The 25,020-nt window shown below is 40.0% G+C and overlaps 1 protein-coding gene across 1 annotated transcript in view; it reads right to left on the reverse strand.

The window, feature by feature from the left end:
• Positions 1-2,750: 2,750 nt before the first annotated feature.
• Positions 2,751-25,020, reverse strand: part of LOC143291185 (tetratricopeptide repeat protein 39C-like) — an 88,323-nt gene continuing 66,053 nt past the window's right edge. Inside the window, 1 exon segment of the mRNA XM_076600910.1 lies at positions 2,751-21,140. Within this exon segment, the coding sequence (XP_076457025.1) occupies positions 21,048-21,140 (93 nt within the window). The 3' untranslated portion in view covers positions 2,751-21,047.

The following is a 25,020-nucleotide window of genomic DNA, read 5'->3' on the forward strand; positions in this document are numbered from 1 at the left end:
ACGTTCTGTCCCACCTTTCCTGACCAGCCCTCAATGGAACACATCTTATCTGACAGCTCAGTGTACACTACGGAACTGACCGCACTGGTTCTGGCGGTAAAAATGGTTCTCTCTTCGAAACAAAAGAGATTCATGATCTTTTCTGACTCCTTGCAGCCATGGAGGTGATCGCCTGCAGGAATCTCACTCATCCCAAACTGCTGAAATTCTACGAAGCTTTTACTCTCGTAACGAAGAAAGGATACGAGGTTGTGTTGGCCTGGGTTCCTGGACATGTTGGCATTCGTGGTAACGAAAGGGCAGACCAGCTGGCCAAGAACGCTGTAAAGAAAGAATTATCGAGATCCTTTGTACCATACACAGACATGAAACCGAAGGTGAACACTTATGTTAAGGATCTTTGGCAATAGGAGTGGAACACCCAGACAGACAAGCTATTCCAGATCCGTCCAGACCTAAAAGAGACCCTCTCTTCAGGGGTGAAGAACAGAAAGGAGGAGTCTGTGCTGTGCAGACTGCATGCGGGGCACACTTTTTTTTATATTTTTTTTTACTCATTCTTACTTGTTGAAGGGGGAAGAGGCTCCTCGATGTATTCCCTGTGATGAGCCTCTCACCGTGAAACACGTGCTCCTTGACTGTTGGGATCTGCATGACGTTAGACACAGACATTACACGGCGGTTTCTTTGAAGACCTTGTTTCGTGATGTCCCTCTGTGGGCGCTGATGGACTTCTTTAAAGAAGTGAACATTTTTAATCAGATTTGAAGGTTTTAAACTATGGAAGTTTTTTAAACTTTGAGTGGAAAGTTTGAAGTGGTGACTCGTTTTAACTGTTTGTTAAAGGGTAAAACCCTTGTAGTAGGTATTAATGTGGCAATAGCCTTGAGATGGCCTTAGTGGTCGGCGAGGCTCTAAGCACCATAATTTCATTTCATTTCAACTGCATCCAGGAAACTAGAGGTAGAATCATCAGACAGATCCAGGATGGAGCAGAGATTTCAGTCTTTCAATATAGGTCCATGTACCGTTGTGGATAATTTGGAAGATGGACAAGGGGAAGTAAAGAAAGACAAAGACGTTTCTTATGATACTTGAGGTGTAGAACCTGAATCCTCAATGGTTGAGGCCTCCTTACTTGAATCTGATGATGGCAAGTTTTCTGAAGACTGAGAAGAAATTTTGGCTGAAGACAAACCTAAAGTTGGTGTTCCTGAGCTTGTATTGTTCACACAAGCAACATAGGCTTGTAGTGAGGCTGGATCCCAGGCACTAATGTGTTGACTGGAGGTCAGTTGATTTTGCCGGTGTTTATGCAAAGGTCAGATATATGCTGCTCTTCTTAATTTCTTAAAAATTTTATGGCAGATGTGGTTTATAACCTTGAAACCTAACCTGCCAAGTTGAGCAATATTCATCATAAGATGCTGGGTCTGTTGGATATCTGTCCACCTCAATACTCCCAAGAAAAAAGAGCTTGCCGCTAACATGAGGGAGACATTAAAAACTCAACCTTTATTAACCACCTCCACCTCACTGACCATGCAGGTAAATGTTGACCTTTGGGACTGAAATCCAAATGCAAACCACTCAGCAATCGTGCATATGGATCAGAGGACATTGTACATGTGTGACCTTTCAGTTGATATATGCTGTGACCTTTGATCAACTGTTCCAAATAGCAAAAGTTTGGTGCTTCATGGTTTGTGTGTGCACGTGTATGTGTATGAGCAAGTATGCGTAATATGTATGTGTGTGCATGTGTTAGGAAGTACAAGGAGCGTGTATCAACAACAATTTCTTGCAAACCAAGCTTAATTTTAATGTGGATTAGATAAATAAATGCTCTTCAAATCACATGATTTTTTTTTTTTTTTTTTTACCATAAAAGCTGTCATGGTGCAGTACATGTTCATCATCATGGTCTGGAAGATCAGGGTTTAAACCTGTCAAAGGCATGGATGCTGTTATGGAATTTTCATGAATACTTCTTGTTGACAATTTTCAATAATTTCTGTTGAATGTCCAAAAGTAATATTTCTAATCTGAGATTCTTTCACAGAAACTATCCAATTAACTTCATGAAACTGGACACCCACACGAAACACCAACAGACCTCTCAAAACTCAAGAGCTGTTATTCTTAATACTACCTTGTCACTATTATAACTCGGCTGCTAGATGAGAATTTTCAAAACGTGGCTCCTAAATTGAATAGGTACACTTGAAGCAGTATGTATACTGATCCGCAATGGTCCAGTGATGGAATATATGGCCAAAATATGTGTTTCAAAGCCTTTTTTCTTTCTGTTTCTTTGGTTTAAGCTAAAAGCTTGCAGGACATGACTTACCTGTGCTACAAACCAAGGAAACATTCTCAAGGGATCTACTTTTAAAGACAAGTTCCAAGAGTGTTAGTTCAACATTTCAACTGTAATTGATGGAGATCATGCTTTGACAATAAATCTGCATTTGTTCCAGTTATACCTTAAAAGGCAGATCTGCCCAAAGGAAGAATAGTTGTTTTTAAAATTTAAAAAAAAAAAGACCTGAGAGTCCACTGATCCTGCACAAGCCATGTCTGTGAGTACTAGCACAAACCAGTAAGAAATGTTTCACACCTGTTGCATAATAACTGCAAATGCCTTTCTTTGTATAAGATCCCAAGGTCATGCACCATTGTCAGGGCATTTTATCTCACATGCCAATTCACACCCACCCTCCACATACACACACGCCTCTTTTTTTTCCCCCTTTTAATATAAAACTTTGTACAAAAAAATACAAACACACTGTCCATACTTCACTACAAATACAAACAGAATAACAATCAACCTGACAAACATGATTTACGCACAATATATTATGACTGAAAAACTCATGTCAAACACGATTTACACCGCATAAAATTCACTGACAAACATTCATTACACAACATGACTGTCTCTGATAAGCATAATTTATGCAGTGTGAAAGTCACTGACCAGATTCATTTACACAATAACGAGACACTGACAGACAATATCTGTGTAATATCAGTCATAGAAAAACATGATTCACATCACATATGATATGGAATTCGTCAACACATTTCAGCAATGTAAATCACAGTGGCACTAACAAATCTAGCACCCTACACAAATTCCTAACAATTAACAAAATTTATTTCACAGATGAAAAAGACAAGAAAAAAATGTTGCAAAATAGCCTCTTCAAGCAAACAAGAATTGAATAAGACAAAACCTGGGCAACTGATAACTGCAACATCAACTTACTTTTCTGGTCACTAAAGACAGAACATGAAGATTAAATGGCAACCCAGAGGACAGTACATCCATATAGTGACAAGATCTCACATCAATGGTACCTATCTGATCGTTCTCCCCAATCCACCAGACCTTGAGTGGTGGACCATATGCTGGTTTTTAGAGTGAAACGTTAAGTACTCTGTGCCTCATGGTTTCTGAGCATGTAAAAGAAACAGCAATAAAGAACTGTCCCTGCCAAAAGTTCGTAGAAAATCTATTTCTATGGGGGATATACATTCCAACTGAAAAAAAAAATGGCATCAGTTTTTTTCAGACACACTCTCTGCATCAAAAACAGGCCAAACATAACTGCTGTTACAGAGTATGCAATACAATATAATAAAGTAATCATAACTATTGGAGAAAAAAGTAACAGAAAAATCAGTTGAACAAAAATCAATATTACAGCAACAATACAATGAGTAGAACTGTCAGAGAAGAGCGGAGATTTCTTGAGGGAATGTAAACATTGATAAGGTCAGAATGATATGTAGGTCCTGCAGAGTGGAAAGCAGAATAGCAGAGACACACAACATTATATTTAGTTCTCACTTCAATGGGGAGCGAATGAAGAGTGCAGAGGTGGGGAGAAATGTGATCAGTACGTGGGACTCTGAGAGTCAGATGGACAGCATTGTTTTGAAGTTTTTGAATTCGCTGAAGGAGATTATGTGGACAGCCTGTGAGAAGAGAATTACAGTAGTTGAATCATAGTAATTTCAACAGAAGGTACTGTGGGATAGAGTTAATGCAACAATGTTCACAATTTACTAAGCGTATCAGATTTACTACCTGAACATACATACTGAGGTCTGAGCCAAGAATGACTCCAAGGATCCTTGCAGATTTAGAAAACTGAACTGTGGCATCACCAACCACAATAGAGACAGGAAAAAAAGTAGATATGGACATTCTAAAAGAGGAAATAAACAATGACAATGAAACACACACTAACTATTCAATTGGATATGATAAACTAACACACAAATAATTTTGAAATCCAAGCGATAAAGGAAAAATGATGTAACAAAATCTCTATCAAAAGATTAAAAGAAATGCTGTAATAAATAAATCAATAATGAGACAATGACAAAAATACAAGTAGATCTATTGACCATTCAACTGACATTTTAATAAAACTAAAAAATGAAACGCAGGTAAGCCTCCATTACACACTTTTTCTTCAAGAGTCTTTCAGACATGACTTATTCTGATTGTTCCCCACTTCATGTTTCTGAAACCCCGTGTCAGAGATCACAATGCTGAGATACTGGCAGGTGTACTTTCTATTTATCGGCAAAGGCAACATATGGTCTACTTTTATCAATAACTGCCATGTAATATATTTTTCTGAAAATATCAATATCTAGAAAGACATCTGGTATTGTATATATTTTAAAAAAAAGAAGTATATATATATATATATATATATTAACAAATATTAAAGAGTGGTAACTCTCTCCATTACACAACGTACACAACTTCAAGTCAGTGATGCTTGCGCTACCAATTCAGCTAGCACACAGGTAAATAAAAGGTACACTGGGACAAACCCAGACACTTCCTCAAAAACGGAAGCGCCAGGCCTGTCCTTATACCGATCATTTGACATGTGCACACAGCAGCAAAGACAAAAGAAATGTGCAAACACAAATTAGCTTTTATTCAAGACTGGCATAGCCTCTTTAATCGAGCAGTCCACAGGGAACCATCAATGTAAGATCGCCAGGAGGCCACACACCAGAGATCATGCACTGCTGCTGACTCACTTTGGTGGTGTTCACTGGTGCCTGTTCTTATTTAACATATACCACCTACTAAGCCCCCTACTGATGACAATAATGGCTTTGTTGCGGAGCCAGACTGAATGAGTGTCTCCACCCCCCCCTCCACCCCCAGAGTGGAGACCACCATCACATCCCTCCAACAACAGCCCCCTCAAAATCTGCTGACACTGAAGACATTGAAAGGACTCACCCAAAGCTTGAAGTGGAAGGGTATCAAAACAGAGGTAACCATGACAGCAGGGCATGAAAGGTCACAGACTTTGGGACTTTTTTGATTATATTGATGACGATGAAGGAGGAGGAGGACAATGATGATGATGTTGCTATGGGTATACAATTTTGATCCTATCACTCAAATATTCATTTCATATAATATAGTGAAACATAAACTCAATCATACAGCCAGTTCATATATTGCTATTATTCATTGAATCTTTTATCATTAGTACTGCACATTTACACTTTGAGTACTTGTGCAATGATAATTCAAGTTCACTTGCACACATTCTCAGCAAGAGTTCAAGAAGGACAGCTAATTTTGATAATGAAGACTTATCTCATAACAGTTCACACTTGTCAAGACATTTCCTACACATCAGTTCCTTTACTGCTGATCTGTGGTATGGATCCATGGTATATATCCAAGAGACCAGGACAAGTGCAGACAGACCAATACATTTTGAGAATTTCACAGTCCTTCAAAGGAATGAAGGAAGAGGGGTAGCAATCATACTGAACAAAAACCTAAAAAACAAAGTTTCCACCATAAATCTAGAGAAATGGTGTAGCAACTCATGTGAATTAGTGGGGGTGCGTCTTGAAAAACCTGACGGAGTTCACAAAAGCATCGTGCTCATCAATGCCTATGTTCACCCAGGAACCTGCATAACAAAAGAGGATTGGGCCTTTTTAGAGGAAATAGAGAACGAACTTGGAGACTCGGTCATTATCTGTGGAGACCTTAATGCAAGATCGAAGTTATGGGACCAGCGGAACACCAACCCACAAGGACTTGCACTTGAAGGAATGATAGGGGAAATTCTTCTTAGCCCATTAACAACCACATCCCCAACTCGCCTTGGAACAAGACAAGGGGACAGTGACAGTGTGATCGACATCGCTCTAACATCTCCAAAATTCAGAGCAGAAATGAATGCAGAGACGCTTCCATACCAAGGCAGCGACCACCTCCCGGTAGCTTTCAGTCTACAGAAACTGTCAGATAAACCCTGTATGAAACTGCGTGATCCATTTCAGTATGAAACCAAAGAGGCAACTGTCATCGAAAAATTAAGACGCAGAAGAAACAAAAGAACGGCACTGAACAGGATGCAAACTATTCAGCCCCCATGGTGGAATACCGACACAGAGAGAGCCTGGATAGAAAAACATGCGGCTGTCAAACTTTGGCAAAAAGAAAGAACAAAACCATCTCCGGACAAAGATATTGAAACAAAAATGAAAGAAAAAACCAAACAGTTTGAAGTCATTGCTCAAGAGGCCAAAAATGACAGGTGGAAACAGTTTTGCGAGACACTCAGTTATGACACAACATTGACAGAGTTCTGGCAATTTTATCGTCGCATGGAAGGGAAAACGTGCACAACAACAACCCCAGAGATGTTAGACACTGACGGAACCAAGCTTAAGACAAATGAAGAAAAAGGATCTGCTTTGCTCAAACGTTTCATACAACAGAGTGATCAAAGAAACTTAGATGAGAAAAAGAAATATATTGAGGAGTTAAACCAAACCCTTATGCAGACTGGACCTGATGATGACTTGACAATGGATGATCTAAACGAGGCAATAGCTAAATGCAAGAAAGAATCGGCTCCTGGCCCAGACAAAGTTCGTTACTCAGACATCAAGGAGCTATCGGAAGAAGACAGAAGCAAACTTTTCAGTCTATATCAAAACAGTTTCCACAATGGACAAGTGCCGGAGGACTGGACACACAGCTTCTTAAAACCCATACCAAAACCAGGAAAGGACCATCATCAGGTAAGCGGCTACCGGATCCTAACCATGCAAAACATTGCTGGAAAGCTCATGGAACGCATGATAGCCAGGAAACTTGCAAGGGATCTTGAACACAGGCACATTCTCCCTTCAAATCAAGGTGGTTACAGAACAGGCAAGTCCACATGGGAAAATGCAGCTGCTTTTGCATATGAGGTGTATGAAGGATTCCAAAGAAAAGAAGAAACACTAGCAGTAGCAATTGACCTTGAAGATGCCTACAATAAAGTCCAGTTTGCGCACCTCATGGAGCTGCTACTAAGTTATGGAGTAAGTTTGACACTGACAAGATGGATAGCAGCAGCGCTTCAGGAAAGAACTGTCGTCCTACGCCTCGGAGATTGGATGTCTGCACCTTCTAAACTATCCATGGGACTGCCACAAGGGTCTCCGCTCTCTCCTGTCCTCTACAATGTCTACACGAAGGGCCTTGCAGACTTAAACAACAATGGAATTGCTCGGGTGCTTACCCTTGCGGATGATGGCCTGGTCTTCAAAACTTCGAAAGATGCTCAGGAAAGAACTGAAGCCGTCCAGAAACAACTAAACAATATTGCTCAATGGTGCAAAGACACAGGATCTTCCATCAATCCAGCGAAAGCCCAAACGTTGCTGTGCACCCTTAACAACAAAACCGCGAGCAAATCACCACCTTCTGTGTCATTCGATGGAATTCAAATTGAGAAAACTGAATGCCTACGCTACCTAGGAATACACTTCGACAGGATGCTGACCTTCAGAAAACATACGGAAAATACTGTTCTCAAATGCAAAAAGGGCCTTTCAGTCTTAAAAGCAATGGCAACCAAAGGAATTGAACAACGCCACCTCTTCCTGCTATACCAATCACTCGTCCTCAGCGTGATCGACTACGGACTTGGGCTTACAACACCGTCTCAAAGCAACCTCCTAAAATTAGAAAGAGTACAAAATGAAGCTATGAGGCTGATCCTTGGAACAACAAAAGACACGCCCACAGAAACCATGCGATACCTGCTTGACCTTCCTTCAGTACAGGCCAGAAACAAGTTAGAACAGGTCAAGACCTACTTCAAAGCATTAGAAAACCCTCAAAACCCACTGCATGACGCAGTCAAAGAACCAAAAGGCAGCCGTCTAGGACGAGGAAGATCATGGATGGGACAAGCAGAAGACACAATCCAGCTAGTATGCCGACTACAAGACCTGAAAGAAACAAAAGAATGGGAGAAAAACCCCAAAAACCTCAACCATCTATTCAACACAGTCATTTCACCCACTCTAGGAAGACATTGTCGGGAATGGCCAGAGGGCAAAACAGATGCGGAAGTGAAGCTACTCATAGAAGAAAACAGTAAAGAAGAGGACATCATCATATACACAGATGGCTCAGTCACCAAAGACCAGTCTGGTTGGGGATTCACTGCGAAACAAAATGGAAAAACAATTTGGGAAGAGAATGCTGCCTACAAAGTCACAACCTCCAGCCTAACGATGGAAGTTGAAGCTGCGACACATGCCCTCCAGTGGCTATCGTCCATCCATACGCCCGGAAACCAACATGCCATGATTCTAACCGACTCAATGAACCTCATACAGAAAATTGAAAACGGAATGGGAAGCCCAGAGTGGCATAAGGCAATGCACAACTTTCAGATTAAAAAACTCACATGGTCATACTGCCCGGGACATGCAGGTGTTAAGGGAAATGAGCGAGCTGACAGACTTGCTGGTAACGCAACACCAACGAGCGGCCTACATCTAGGAAAATCGGAAATTCTCAGAAAAGTCAAAGAATACCAAAAAGAACAGGTACAAGGCCATCACACCATCGATCGCCTCAAAGAAATAAAAGCAGAGAGAGGGAGCGGCCGAAAGTCTAACATGAAAGGTAGAGCACGATGCTTTGCAAATCAAACAAATATCGGCATCATTTCCAAACCAACATTGCGCAAATTTCTTCAAAACGGAACAGAGTCTCTGTGGGCCTTTCCAAATACAATAGACTGAGCAACACACTAGACGCCACGTTCTTGGCATCAGAGATCTTTTCCCATCCCTCTTGGCAGCCTCTGTGCGTGTGCGTGTGTGGATGTGTGTGTTTGTGTGGATGTGTGGGTCTGTGTTTTTGAGTGCGTTTGTGAATGCGCGAGAGTGTAAGTGTACACAAGTGTCAGGAGAGATCTGTGTACGGGTGTGTGTGTGTGTGTGTGTGTATATATATATATATATATATATATATATCTTTGTATATATGTGTGGGGGTTGGGGGTGGGAGATATGGGCGTATATGTGTGTGCTTGTACAAGTAAGTGTTCATCTCTGTGAGTGTGTGTTTGCGTGCGTGTGTGTGTGTGTGTGTGTGTGTGTGCCGTGGAAGCTGCGATACGTAGGCTAGAAATGAGTGTGTGGAGGAGGGGGTTGGAGGAGGTGCAAGGTAATGTGTGTGTGTGTGTGTGTGTGTGTTGGAGCTCATGTACGTTTATATGTATTTGACTGTACTTTCATATCTGTGAAACTGCATGTTTGGTGCATTTCTGTTATGCATGTGTGGGTGTATGTGTGAATGTGTGTCGTCATATTTTACATTCATTCGCTTAATTATCACCATTGTTGTCTTATTTATTTATTTATTTATTTTTTATTATCATTTTATTAGTATTACTATTATTATTACTACTACCTTTTTCTATATTATAATTATTATTTATTTATTTATTTATTTATTTATTTATGTAAGCTTATCTATTATTTATTCCCCCCCCCCTTTTTTTTTTTTTTTTTTTTTTTTTCAAGGCCTGACTAAGCGCGTTGGGTTACGCTGCTGGTCAGGCATCTGCTTGGCAGATGTGGTGTAGCGTATATGGTTTGTCCGAGCGCAGTGACGCCTCCTTGAGCAACTGAAACTGAAACTGTGGTATGGAAACAATCTCAGTCTACTAGAAATATTGGGAGCATACGCACTGAAATTGTTATAAAAAAGAATTCTCACATCATAAATTCTTTGATAAGCGCACACAAGAATGTGATCCTATTTTATGACAATAAAGTTTACACGTTAAAAAAAAAGAAGAAAAAAACTGTTCATTAAAACTATTTCCATCTTAAGATCACCTAGTAAGCTGTTCTGGAACAGCGGATATATATTTGCTCCCCTGCCACAAGAGCTTTCATTAACAGTGGCAAGGCATCTCAGTCTTGCGAAAGATATGTTGCTCGGGAATTATTATATTGTTAGTTTTAGATTTGCCCAAGTACATCTAACTAATAATAATGTGGAAACCTCCTACGTTACCAAGAAATGTGCTGGTCAGGCACAAGTGGCATAAAGACATTTGAAAACAAGAGAATACTGGCTATTAAGGAGAAGCATGAGTAAAGGAAGCAGGGCTCAACATCTGTAGGCGTCTTCCCTTGCAACACCTGTGGGAAGTGCTGCGCATCCAGAATTGGCCTCTTCTCCCATATGAGGACACACACCGACAGATAAGCCTGCCTGCCTACTCATCCGTCGGTCCGACGGGAGACTCCATCACTGGAGGACCTGAACATATCAACAGCTCATTATCTATGCGAGCAAACAGAATGGCGACACATGGTCCATGCCAAGTGGTAGCAAAACTGAAAGCAATGACACATGTATTTAGCCACTGCTCATGAAAACTTAAGAGTGAACGCTTGAAGAAGTCAAAGATGACCTACAATCTGATGATTCTTTGGAAGTGGAGGTGAGGAATATTAGCCTCCAGTTCCTGGTTTTGACCAAGATAGCAGAACAGTTTGATGCTGCAGTCAGCACTGGAGGGTTCTCTCCCAACATGAATGTGTGACTATAATGTTCATCATTTCAAATGAACTGCCCAGTTGTTTCAAGAAAGGCAATTCATACACATATGAAACGAGAATAAGGTAGGTTGTTTCGTTATTTTTGTTAATCTATGTTCTGTTCAACTTTCTTATGTGCTCAAACTGCTACACCTTGCTGATTCAAGAGCTGGGAACACCTATGCTTCAAAAATGTTTATTTTTGAACAATTCTTGTGGGTCAGATATTTATCAAATAAAAGCAAAACATTTTTTTTTTTTTCTAGATTGTCAATTCATTTTCCTTTCAGAAAATATATACATCTATGTCAATAAAAGAGATAATACAATTTTTTTCTTCACCTACCTGATTTGTTGGGCTTTTTTTTGGTGAAAATTCCCCTGCAAATAGGATTAAGTGATTTGCCTAATTCCTAAGTAGGCCTAATTCCTAAGTAGGCTAAGGGTTAATATAGTAATTGTTTTATACAAGGTCATCATCATGTGACATAATGATCACACATGGATTGCGTGCATAACCAGCAGTTAAGAAGATGCAGCATCCATGTGGCCATTCCATTGTTTTAATATATCATATATGGGCTTGAGAGTGTGAGCATTGGTGTGTGTTTCTGGGTGCCTGTAAATGTGCACATGCATGAAATCAGCTCATTCATAACATAAAATTCAACACAAAATCCACTAAAACAATGGTGATAATAAAATATACATTTTACCAGTTCATTCAGTATGGAATGTTTTCTACACTTGCACCTTTTAAAAGCAGAAACTATGACCCAAGCCAATACAATCTGCCATATATATAGATATGGTAGATGCTCTGTGTGTACACTGTAAGTGTAATGGTGTCTGTTTATCTAATACACACACATACACATGCACACATTCTTTAAAAATCCAAAGACTTAACAAATTGCTGGTTGATGTCAGATATGCAAATTCTGAAATAGCATGAACACAGGCCCTTATTTCTTTGTTTTCCTAAACCAAAAAACAAACAAAAGTGGAAGAAACACTTGTCCTGGTGTTCATTTAATACATTAACCACTTGACTGTGCTACTGATGCTCAGTGTGTGTCACAAAATACATGGTAGCCATGCTGTGCTGACGTAGTGTACATCTATTACCTCTCTCTGTTTCGCACAGCATGGCAGAAAAGTCATCTGCCAGACAAGAAGAACCCACTCCCTTCATCTTCATGGTGAAGCCTGCTTGGATGTGTTACAGGGGGAGGTGCACTGTGACCTGCTACCGCCCCACCTCTTTCTGTGTTGTGCCTCTTTCTCTGTGTGTGTGTATTGGGAACAGATTGACTGGAGTACATTATGGTAAAAATGTATGTGCATGTGTCCATGTATTTTCTTTCTTTCTTCCTAAAGTTAAATGTTATTTTAGTTTTAATATTAGCCCAGAGAGAGAGAGAGAGAGAGAGAGAGAGAGAGAGAGAGTTGTGTGTACAAAATATAAAGATTATTATGTGAGAGTGTTGATAGTAGGAATGCAGTATGGTGGTGTTCGTGTGTGTGTGTGTGTGTGTGTGTGTGTGTGTGGTAAACTTTAACACTGCCATTTTCTCTGGAAACACTTTGTCTGCCATTAAACATAGTAGGGAAAAAATCTTCACATTCATACCAATAACAGGTTTAAGTTTTCCAGATTAAACTGTATTTCCGCATCATCAACAGTTTATTTCAAAGAGAATCCAAATTTTAAAAATCACAATTTATGGTTTTGTTTGAAGACTTCCTGACAATGACCATGTTTTTCTTGTTCGCAATTAAAAGAAAAGAAATAACAAATTCTGAACTGAACACATACAGTGACACAAATGACACCAATGGCATGTTTACAGTACATGAATATTTCAAAGTGGATATTGAATTAACTAGAATGAACATGCAAAAATTGAATGGACTGTATTGTAGTTTCTGTCAGTCTGTCAAACACACAGATATGGAGAAAAGGCTACATGTTGTGGTGTGCCTGACTGTCTCTTTTACCACAGACTTTAAAGAATTTCTTAAATAATCAACATATAAGTAAAAATAATCATATTTAAATGGCATTATCAACTCAAATACCATAACTGATTTATAATAATAATAATAATAATAATGGTATTTATATAGCACTGAATCTTGTGCAGAGACAAACCAAAGCGCTTTCGCACCAGTCATTCACATGCATGCATAACTCTAAAACTGTAGAAACTAAAGACAGGAAGGGCAGGCAAAGGGGGGGGGGGGGGCTATTTTGGGAAGAGGTGGGTTTTAAGGCCAGACTTGAAAAAGCTGAGAGTGGAGACTTGACGAAGTGAAAGAGGAAGTTCATTCCAATCGCAAGGTCCAGAGACAGAGAAAGAACGGTGGCCAACAGTCAAGTGTTTGAATCTGGGTATGTATAAACAGAGTGGATCCGAAGCCGATCGTAGTGAGCGAGATGGAGTGTAGAGGTGAAGGCAGCCACAGAGATAGGAAGGGGCAGTTTTGTGAATACATTTATAACATAGAGTGCTGATCTTGTACTTTATTCGTTGTGAGACAGGGAGCCAGTGGAGATGTTGCAAAAGAGGAGTGATGTGCTCAGATCTTTTCTTTCTGAGGACGAGTCAGGCAGCAGAGTTTTGTATGTGCTGAAGGGACTGAATGGATGAAGCAGGCAAACCAGATAATAGAGAGTTACAGTAGTCAAGGCGAGAGAGAATGAGAGAAACGACAAGTCTAGATGTTGCGTCAGTGGACAGATATTTCCAGACGGCACTGATGCGCCACAGTTGACAGTAGCAGGACTGACATGTCTGACTGATAAATTTTTGCATGGACAGTGTATTGTCAAAGACAACACTGAGGTTCCTGACTGACGTGGAAAGAGGGATGGATGTACTGCCAAGTTTGATTGTGTCAATTGTGATGGAAGACAGTTTTTGTTTAGTTCCTATGATCATTGCTTCAGTTTTGTCCGCGTTCAACTGCAACTTATTTCAAGTCATCCAGTTTTGAATGTCCAGGAAGCAGTTGGATGTTTCTTGCAAGAGCGACAACAATTTTTCCGGGGTATCACTCTTCTGGAGTTGAATGTCATCAGCATAAGAATGATGACTGATATTATGGCAGTTGATAATTTCAGTGAGAGGAGCAGTGTACAGTGTGAAGAGCACTGGGCCTGAAACAGATCCCTGTGGGACTCCATGTTCGATTTTAACGGGTTCAGATTGGAAATGATCAACAATGACAGACTGGAATCGATCAGTGAGGTAAGATTTGAACCAGTTTAGAACAGTGCCGTTGATACCAAATGTAAAATGAAGACGGGAAAGAAGGATTGAATGGTCTATCGTGTCAAAGGCGGCTGACAAGTCGAGAAGAGTGAGAAGAGTCGGACACTATCAGCAGATTGTTCAGAATGTGGAGGAGAGTGGTTTTGGTGCTGTGGTCAGCGCGATAGGCAGACTGAAATGGGTGGATGAGATTGTTGAAACAAAGGTGGTTGTTGAGCTGCTTGACAATATTGGTGATTGTGGGGAGAAGATGTGAGACACACTGGGAAAAGACCAAGGCTGGAATAGGATCGAGCTCACAGGATTTTATTGTCATTTCTTTCAGGATTTTATGAGCTTCTTTTTCAGTCAATGGATTAAAAGAATGGAGAGGAGTGCCGCTGAATTGAGGATCAGAATGAGCAGGTTGGAAAGACATTTGGTCTAAGATGGTACGAATATTTTGAACTTTGTCGAAAAAGAAAGAGGAGAAGACATTGGGGAGTTCAGATAAAGTGTAGGCAGAAGGAAGAGGAGTCTTTTTTGCAGTTCCAAGATGATTTGACATGACAGAGTAAAGAGATTTGGTGGATGTGGCATCGAGAACTTGAGAAGAAAAGAAGTTTGTCTTTGCTGATGAGATCATATGTTTGACTTTATTTATTTCTTTTCGGAATATTTGATTGTGGACTTGCAGCTTTGTTGATCACCATCGTCTTTCCAGTTGGCGACGTTTGCGTTTTGCAAGTCGAATGTCTTGTGTGTACCATGGGGCGGAGAGTCTGTCAGGGAACATGCGGGTAGTGGGGGGTGCATGTTCATCCAGCAGTTGAGAGAGGACAGTGTTTGTAATGTGTGGATACGTCGGTACGGGAAGAAATTTTAGAAAGGCATTCAGCAGCTTGAGAAGAAAAAGTGTTAATGTTGATGGATTTCAAGTTGCGACGAGTAACAGATTTTTTGGTTCTGGTAGGTTTTGAAATATTAAGCAAGAATATATTAAGCAAAAATATAACAGCAAAATGGTCGGAAGAAAGTTTGTCAGTTACAGTCACTGACACAACCATGGCATCAGAGTCACGTGCGATGAGCCAGTCCAACGTATGGCCAGATCTGTGTGTTGGTTCTGTAACGAACTGAGAGAGAGAATGAGTGGACAGAGATAGACATAGGCGTTTGACATCAGTGGAAGTCTGGTTATCGAAATGAAAATTGAAATCTCCGAGGATAATAAGTTTGCCAGAACGAAGGTTGTAGTAATCAAGTAGTGTTCGGAACTCATCGTGAAACAGAGATGTTAGGTTATTTTTATGACTAGGAGGACGACGATAGAGACAACAGATGATGATTGAGTGACCGGGAACACTGAGAGTGACTTCTAGCATTTCAAAGGTATCATGTGGAAAGGCGTGGTTATGGGAGAAGGAGAAAGAAGACTCCAAGATATCTCTGTAGACGGTGGCGATGCCACCTCCACGAGACAATCGAGGAAGTGACATAGTTTTGTATCCATGGGGGTCAGTTGTTTAAGTTTGGGTTCGTGACCTTGTGACTAACCAGGTTTCAGTAAGAAATATGATATCAAAGTTTTTTTCAAAAATAAAATCAGAAATATAGTCCGTCTTTTGATCAGGGCAGACATATTGAGCATTGAACAGACAGGCATGAAAGAGATCAGAGGTAAGGAGAGAGGAATCTAATGGTGAAGCAGGTGAGTCAGGCAGACAGACAGTGGAAGAAGAAGATGGTGACTGAGCAGTGGAGGACAATGGGAAGGAAGAAAAAGGTCCGGGAGTTGAGACAGGTGTGGCTGGAGTAGGAAGCGGAGCAGAGGCTATCACTGGCACAGGGGATACATTACAGTTTGGAATATTGTCATCAGAGGGGACAATGTCATGGGAAGTAAAAAATGTTAGCAGGAACACGTGTGTTGAGGTTGGAAGCAGCACAAACAGCGCCGCATGAAGTGGATCTATAATGCATATAAAATTTTGAATGTCATTGGCAGGAGCGCTTTAGCGCTGTAAGAAAGTCTACTTATTCTCGAACCAAATGTGCTTGGTTCAAACCTGCTAACATTTTTTTTCTTCTTGTTTTCCCCCAAAGCTTTATGTTAGCAACTACAAAACACATTTTCACTTCTTTTTTTTTATAACTGGATAAAGTGTGTACTGTTGATAGCAAAACTGTCCATCTCCAAATTTAAATACAGCAAGTGCAAAAATCTGAACCTTATCTTTGAATCAGAGCTTAGTCTATATAACCTATGATAAAAAAAATATTAAGATACCAGAACACTGAGCCAGATCCACAAGAAATTCTGAGGGCAAGTCTCCAGTGTGCACATACATATTGTACTTTGGTATAGTGCCTGTGGAGAGGGATAGGAGTGAGAGAGAGAGAGAGAGAGAGAGAGAGAGAGAGAGTGAGAGTGTACTGTGCTTCTCTTTCAGTCAGTATAATTGTGTGTAAAACCATCATGTATGTGTAATATATGTTGCATGGTCTTGTAAATGTTCAAACATGCAAATGGGAAGAAGACAGATTAAAACGATGAGAAAAAAAATATGAAAAAAGAAAGATTGAAAGAAAAGACAACAGAAAGGAAAAAAGTGATGATGGAATGAAAAAACAACAACAAAAAACAAAACCAATATGGACAAAAGGAAAGAAAAAAAAGAAAAAGTAAAAAGAAGAGAGAAAGAGCCTTCCAATGATGCTGAGACTGGATAAAGTGTGAATCACAAGTGAGTCTTGAAAGCCCCGCCTCTTTTATTTTCTATTATCTTAATTGGTTTGGGAGATGAACCTGAACTGAGATTAAAAGCATTTTTCCATTTTTCTGGACATTTTCTCAGCATTACAGCACTGCAAAATGTGTCGGTAGTGAAAGGCTTAACGACATGAACCCTGAGCTGTAGAACACCTTAGGGTATGTGCTCTGTAAGCCAAAAGCTTCTCTAATCAGCAGGTGACAGGTAATTCTGTGAAGACCTCGTCAGGCTTACTGCTTGCTTTTGGCAGTCAGCTGACATGAAACATTCCTATACAGCAAAAAAAGACTTATAATGCATAATGGGAGGCAAAGGGACCACTCAAATTAATTTTCAAGCAAGGGACAAAACTGATATCAATATGTCTCTATGCAAGCAAAGGTTCTTATAATTTATCTTTCACATACTTTTGTTAACTTATATTTACACCAGTGATCCAGAGAGAATCTGGTTTCTATGATAGAGAAGAATAAACCAACCAGCCATGAACCAAGTATTGGTTCATTGCTGATAACTTGTCAGTGACACATTCTGACAGCATGTGTCCTTGCTTCATCTGCTTTGCCAGGTAATGCCACAGAAGTCACACTTTTCAATGCCAGCATGCAGATTATTCTACGAAAAAATGCTTCCAAAGTATTGAAATTTGATTTTAACCATAACAAGTTCAGACTCTCAGTGAGTAAAGAGAAGATGAACCTGATTTGATTTCTCAACTTTTGTGACAGTCCACTCACAGGACATAAGTTTTATTTCTCCCGACACTGACATATTTACTGAGTTATCAGGTAAGTGTACTCAAAGTGCAACATTGGTTCACACCCACAACACATCAATGTATCCAGCTCAAGAAAGATATTGAGTTAGAACAAAGAACCCAAGGCCGAAAGCAAGTACACTGATAAGTGTCTATCCTTGTGTTTCAACTATTTTTTCAAAACTATGTTTCACTATGTACAAGCCCTTTCAATGCATGTCACATTAAGGTAGTTTTGGGGACAATTTTGTTTCTCAGCTTCTATAGCAGCTATAGTCCTAAAATTTGGCACACTTCAAGTATATAATAATACCATTCCATGCACAAAATTTTACAGGTATACCTTCATTAAAAACATTTTTATGTAATATTTCATTAATTATTTTTCTAAAAAACTCTGACGAATTTGGCTCCCTGCCTGAGAAAGAACTGTACATATTTGAGGTTCTACTCTTAATTTACTGATTTATTCTTAGACCATTCTGTGCATATAACTCATGAAATAAACTGAACAAACACCTTCTGGGACACAGCTGGCATGCTAGAATAAACTATTTTTTTTAGTAACGTCTTTGACAGAATTATGATGATATGATAAAAAGTGTCATAGATACACTGATTTTGATACATTATATGCACTCAGCAGGCAATTTTACATCAGTGTGCCAAATTTTATGTCAATAGCTTTTCTGTATCCAAAGATACGAGGGGGCAAAGATTGTAACATGAACAAAAACAAAGATTTGAGAAAAACGGTTTCAAAGATTTTACTTTCTTTTTCAAGGATATCTGAGGATTCCCATACACTATTACATGAAATTACATAGCATGCAGCATTCTCAACATTCACATAAATCTGTAAATGTCACAGAAAGTGTCAGGAAACCTTTAGAATTCCCCAGCACCGTACACATGTCCCTCCCGTTCCTGCCGTTCCCTACACCAAATTTCATCAATTGTTTTTCTTCTGTCTTTCTGGGCTCTGGAACTCTTTCTGGTAGCACTTTTAACCCTGCTGATGTCTTCCTCCTCACAATACTGTTCAGTGGTGCTGGTAAGTAGCTCCAATTCAACAAGGACATTCAAGAAGGCTGAAGATCCTTTGCTGAATTTTTGGACCGTCATGGCGAGGGCAGTGTCCACTGTTCGGAGGTTGGCCCTTCTTTCCTTGGGACACACAGACCACATCAGAGAGTGAAAACTCTCAGAGTTCTGTGTTTTGCCAGCTAAGCATCTTCTAAGCAGCTGGGGGTCTCCAAGTCCTTCCCTCCTTCACGCACAGCCAGCTGCTGAAAAACACAATGATGATGATGATTGAAAAAGTTGTTTTTATGAATTAAAAAAGTAAAGAAATTAAAAAAATGTCCCCAAGTACAGCCAGCCACTGAAAAAATATAAAAGAAATAAAAAAAAATCACCCAAGCACAGCCAGCTGCTGAAAAACACAATAATGACTGAGAAACAATCCCAAAGAAACTAATAAAAAAATAAACTCCAATAATTTTTTTTTTAAAAAGATTGAATCAAGTCCCCAGTTCTGCATTCTATTCAACCTGAAAAACAAAAGTTTTGAGCTGCAAACGGAATACACTGGAGAAAAAATACTTATGTACTCACAATCAGTTTTTGTTCCTCTGTTCTCTGTGTAATCATCTTCACACATACACCACCACACATCTCTACACTTTTGCATTATCCAAAGGATCATGGACTCACATACATACACTGAAACTTTCCTGTGCTTCTTCCAACACTTACAGTTACTCCCTAACCACCACCACCCCCACTTCCATAACAACCCACCACACACACACACACTCAAACACACACACAGGCCTACAGTGATACACAGTTACTCCTCACTCCCCCACCCAACCCCTCACACACACACACACACACACACACACACACACACACACCACAATTACTCCTTCCTCCCACACAGATTACAGCTTTCTGATCAACTGTGGGGAAAAATCACTCACCGGTTTGTTGCATTCCGGGCAAAGAATGCCACTAGCAGTGATGATTGACTGCAAACAGCCAAGATTGATGATCAGGTTCAGTTCATCGGAAGTGGGCGTGTCAACCTCTTCATCTTCCATCGGCTGGCTTGTCTCAGCTGTGTCACTGTCATCATCACTAGAACTATCCCGAGGTTTGAAAAATGAGTTTCCGTTCCGAGGCCACACTAGCACTGGACTGGACAGCTCTCAATGTTGATGGCACAGATCGACAGATTGAGATACATGAGTAGGCTTATCACTCGAAGTCGTAGCCTCACCAGCTGACTGTTCTTGGCCCACTTCACTGCTTTGAACTACACTGCTTCTTCTCTTGCGACGTTTTCCGAACTTGTGAATTGTCCTGTACTTCTTCCCGACATGTTTTGGCATGTTTAGTCACTCAAAACGACTTTTATTTTCGAAATGATAGTGAAAACTATTGTTGAACCGATCTCAGTAGCGTAAGGCGGAAGTGTGGGTCGCCAAGGCTCAAAGCCAATCAGAGTAGCAGATGCGATCACGTGACTCGAAGATCCAACCAGCAGTACGCATTTTGCCAGCTGGTGACATGCTTTCTGCACAACTGGGGGCTTGCATGCTGTGTGTGAGCTACGGAAATTAGGTCATCGAGAGAGAGGAGGTCATGAGCTTGAAAACGAGTGGTTACATGCCACAATCAATGAAACCAAAATGTCCGTATCTATGGGCTGAAGTCGGCGATTTTTGTGATTTGATTGAAAGTTCTTACAATTTTTCTGTGACACCTACCTTATAAAATAAACAAATAACCATATTTAGAGGTTGAAACGATGTAAAAGACTATCAGAAAGTGTTTACAGAGGCTTTACACTGGACAAAACTGCCATAATCCCCAAACACATTTTTTCATGATTTTTCACCAAATTTTCACCTTAAGTGCCCCCTTAATGCATACTTTTCATGCACTTTAGATTTTTGTAAAACATTTACACTTTCAAACAGTTCATTAATAATTTCATTAATTGTATATACACATCTCCTTTCAAACCTTTATTTCTTATACAACTTCAGTTCATTCATCCATCTACATTTACAGCATCCACCACATGACCTTCACAACAACATACACAATGTATTTCAACGGACAGGAACAATGGTGAAACTGGACACATTCTTGCCCATATGTACGTCATTTTAAGAACAAAACACCTACATCTGGCACCAGTATATTTCTAAGCGGAAGTCAAAGACAAACACATTCTTGGATTTATGCTAACATATTAAGACGTCATGGAAACAAAACAAAGTCAGGTGCACATGTAACATGCACAGTGGGCAGGGCTGTTCAGTCAATTCACACTGCAGTTGAGCTCCGCTTCAGCTGCTTCAGCGCATTGTTGACTCGGACGCTCAGTCGGTTCTCAAAGTCATAGTCTTTGTAACTGTCCTGTTGGAAAAAGTAATCAACCAAATATCTCTATACCTGAAAGCTACAAACCAATGTAAATAAGTAAATGACATGTATATGGAAACTTCTGGCTTTTCAAAAGGTAGAGGTTGATATCAGTGCTTTATAAATCATATTACAAACCTCTGAAGCACCGATGATGACCCAAAATTTGTATATAGACCAATGATACACAAGCAAAACAAACAATTTTAACCCATTGGCTGCCTTGGGATGTAAGACTTATGTCCCTTTTGTTGCAGAGTTTTCACCTTTAGGACATATCTCTCATGTCCTATGTTTATCAGCAATTCATGGTTAAAGGGAAATGACCTACTTTTGTCTCTCCCTGTCATCTAGAATGCCTGAAGATCATTAACATCCCTTGAACTTGTACAGTCTGTAACACATGACTCGTTTTTGACCAATAGTGTCTGCAACTGACTTGGGAATTTCCCACTGCCTGTGAGTCATATGACCATACAAGTCCAAGGGACGTATACAATATTCAAACATTCTTAAGATAGGGAGAAACAAAGTAGGTTGTTTCCCTTTAACTATGAACCATGAATTGCTGATGAAAACTGGATGTAAGAGTCACATCCAGTAGGTGAACAACAGTGCAACAAAAGGGATGTAAGTCTCACATCCTAATGCAAGCAAGGGGTTAAATGTGATGAAAGTTATAAAAAAAAAAAAGAAGTCAAAATTATGGTACCATTTTGAGACATGGCAATGTGTCTGAAAATGAAGAGGCCAGAAAGTATAAACCTTATCCAAACCCAGTTCCCACTGAACTGGTCTCTGTTTCTTGTTCTAATAAAACATCTATCTTCAATAAAGATGGCATATTAAGTTTGAAAGATTTTGCAAAAGATCCACATGACTGTCGTAAACAACCCGGTATGCTTGACATGTCTCATTTTATTCATTCAAAGGCAAGTGCATGAATACACTACACATTCTTCACTTGCAACAAGTGGTCAACACATCTATCTCTGAGAGTGCATGCACTTATTTTCTGGTAAAAAAAAGTCTGTTCAACAACTGAAATGTAATCGAAGTCTCATATTGATTTTTGGGTCCTCTTTCCTGTTTTACATCTGCAAATATAAACTTCCCAATAAAAACATTCAAGAAAACCAAATTAGAACTATTTTCATGTAAATCGTCCGGACTCATCAAGAGAAAGTGTAAATCTGTTTGACAACACCCTTCAATCATATGTGCTTCGCACAGCATCAGAGAAGGTGGAAAGTCTAGCAGCGTGTGAAATGTTTGTCTAGGAGACAGGAAACTTGTGTTGACTCGCATCCAACAGTTGGTATATTGTTTGAAAATAAACTGTATGGTATATTGTTTGAAAATAAACTGTATATGTTTTTTTTTTGTAAATGTTATGGTTTGTTTATACATTTTTCTCTCTTCCAATTAAGTTTGGACAGTCATTGTTTCTGACACATGCAAGATGCAATGAGATATGGATATCGACAAAGGTCAACTCATGTTGTTCGATACGATTGCTTTTAGTTGAAGACCTGTTGCATTACAAGTTCCAAACGACGTTGTTCAAGGTAGAAAATCAGCACCTTTAATTACTTTGATCCAGACATGTGTTGTCTGGTGAATTTTTATCACAAAAGAATGTAGTTTATCAGACCACCTGACAGACCAAGTGTGGAATGAAGAAAATTGTTGCATCCAAAATACACTGGTACCTACAAGCTTATTAGTTTGCGGAATTTAATTTGAACAGCCACATTTTACTTTACACAAGTTCTGAAAAACAAAATATAAATTGATTGTAATTGATTTGTTTTGATAATCTTTGAAGCACTTTATATTTGAAGTGTTTGAGATGAAAAGTCAAGTGTGACAGAGCACTTGTTCTTCCGTTCTACTCAATGCAGATAACAAATATTCTTAGCTGACTTGTTTTCCATGGTTTCTTTACCCCTTGCCTGCCGGACATTTGTCATACCTGTATGCCGAGAAAAACCTTCCACCCAAGTGCAAGAGCAAAAAATGTGCACTACTTCGTCAAATACAAAGATAACTATTCCTTTAAATTTTGCACGATGATTGTTCATACATTGTACTTTATGCAGATAATAAAGTTATTATAATTCCACTGCATATTTGATGTTCTTGCTGTTTTTAAATCCAATTCAAATAAAATTTCTATGAAATCAAGTGGTTTAAAATTCTCTGCATCACAATTAATTCCAGGAGGGTGTTTGTCAAACCGTTTTAGACTTTCTGGTGATAAATCCGTAAGATTTACGTGACAATAGTTATAATTCTGTTTACTTGAATATTTGTGAAATGAAATGAAATGAAATTATGGTGCTTAGAGCCTCGTTGACCACTAAGGCCATCTCAAGGCTACTGCCACGTTAATACCTACTACAATGGTAAAAAACAAACAATAAAAACGAGTCACCACTTTAAGCTTTCCACTCAAAGTTTAAAAAACCTTCCATAGTTTAAAACCTTCAGATCTGATTAAAAATGTCCACTTCTTTAAAGAAGTCCATCAGTGCCCACGGAGGGGCATCACGAAACAAGGTCTTCAAAGAAACCGCCATGTAATGTCTGTGTCTAACGTCATGCAGATCCCAACAGTCAAGGAGCATGTTTTTCACAGTGAGAGGCTCATCACAGGGAATACATCGAGGGGCCTCTTCCCCCTTCAACAAGTAAGAATGAGTAAAAAAAAGTGTGCCCCGCATGCAGTCTGCACAGCACAGACTCCTCCTTTCTGTTCTTCACCCCTGAAGAGAGGGTCTCTTTTAGGTCTGGACGGATCTGGAATAGCTTGTTGTCCATCTGGGTGTTCCACTCCTCTTGCCAAAGATCTTTAACATAAGTGTTCACCTTCTGTTTCATGTCTGTGTATGGTACAAAGGATCTCGATAATTCTTTCTTTACAGCGTTCTTGGCCAGCTGGTCTGCCCTTTCGTTACCACGAATGCCAACATGTCCAGGAACCCAGGCTAACACAACCTCGTATCCTTTCTTCATTACGAGAGTGAAAGCTTCGTAGAATTCCAGCAGTTTGGGATGAGTGAGATTCCTGCAGGCGATCGCCTCCAGGGCTGACAAGGAGTCGGAAAAGATCATGAATCTCTTTTGTTTCGAAGAGAGAACCATTTTTACTGCCAGAACCAGTGTGGTCAGTTCCGTAGTGTACACTGAGCTGTCAGACAGGATGTGTTCCGTTGAGGGCTGGTCAGGAAAGGCGGGACAACACAGATGCAGTGACTCCATCCTCTGACTTGGAACCGTCAGTGAAGGTTCTTTGGAAAGTGGGAAATTTGTGGCAGAGTTCTGAAAAGTAAGTTCTGTAGGCCAGTGAACTGGTGGAGTCTTTATGGTACGAGGCCAGATCGAATCAGACCTCAGGTGTTCTAAAGGTCCATGGTGGGCTGTCAGCGAACTTGGAGAAGTCTGAGATGCCACCGACATCCAGATCGGCATTTTCTATGTGCGGATGAATGTTAAGTCCAAGAGGAGTGATGCAGTTTGGGTTGTCTTTAAATTTCTTGTTGAAGGGGTTGTTGAATACAACGTTGTAAGCAGGGTTTGTAGGTTCAGAAAACAGTTTCAAGTAATAATTTAGGGTCAGCTTCAATCTGCGGTTGGAGAGAGGTGGTTCCCCTGCCTCTGTATACAGGCTGTGCACAGGGGTGGTGCGGAACGCACCTAAGCTGAGACGGAGCCCTTGGTGGTGTATAGGGTCCAGCAGTTTCAGGTAAGATGGCCGAGCCATATACTACACATCCGTAATCCAGTTTGGACCGAACCAGGGCTCTGTAGAGGTGCAAGAGAGTTCTCTTATCAGCACCCCAGTCCATGTGTGCCACAACTCGGATGATGT

The sequence above is a fragment of the Babylonia areolata genome, chromosome 16 (assembly GCF_041734735.1).
Source record: "Babylonia areolata isolate BAREFJ2019XMU chromosome 16, ASM4173473v1, whole genome shotgun sequence".
Taxonomy (NCBI): domain Eukaryota; kingdom Metazoa; phylum Mollusca; class Gastropoda; order Neogastropoda; family Buccinidae; genus Babylonia; species Babylonia areolata.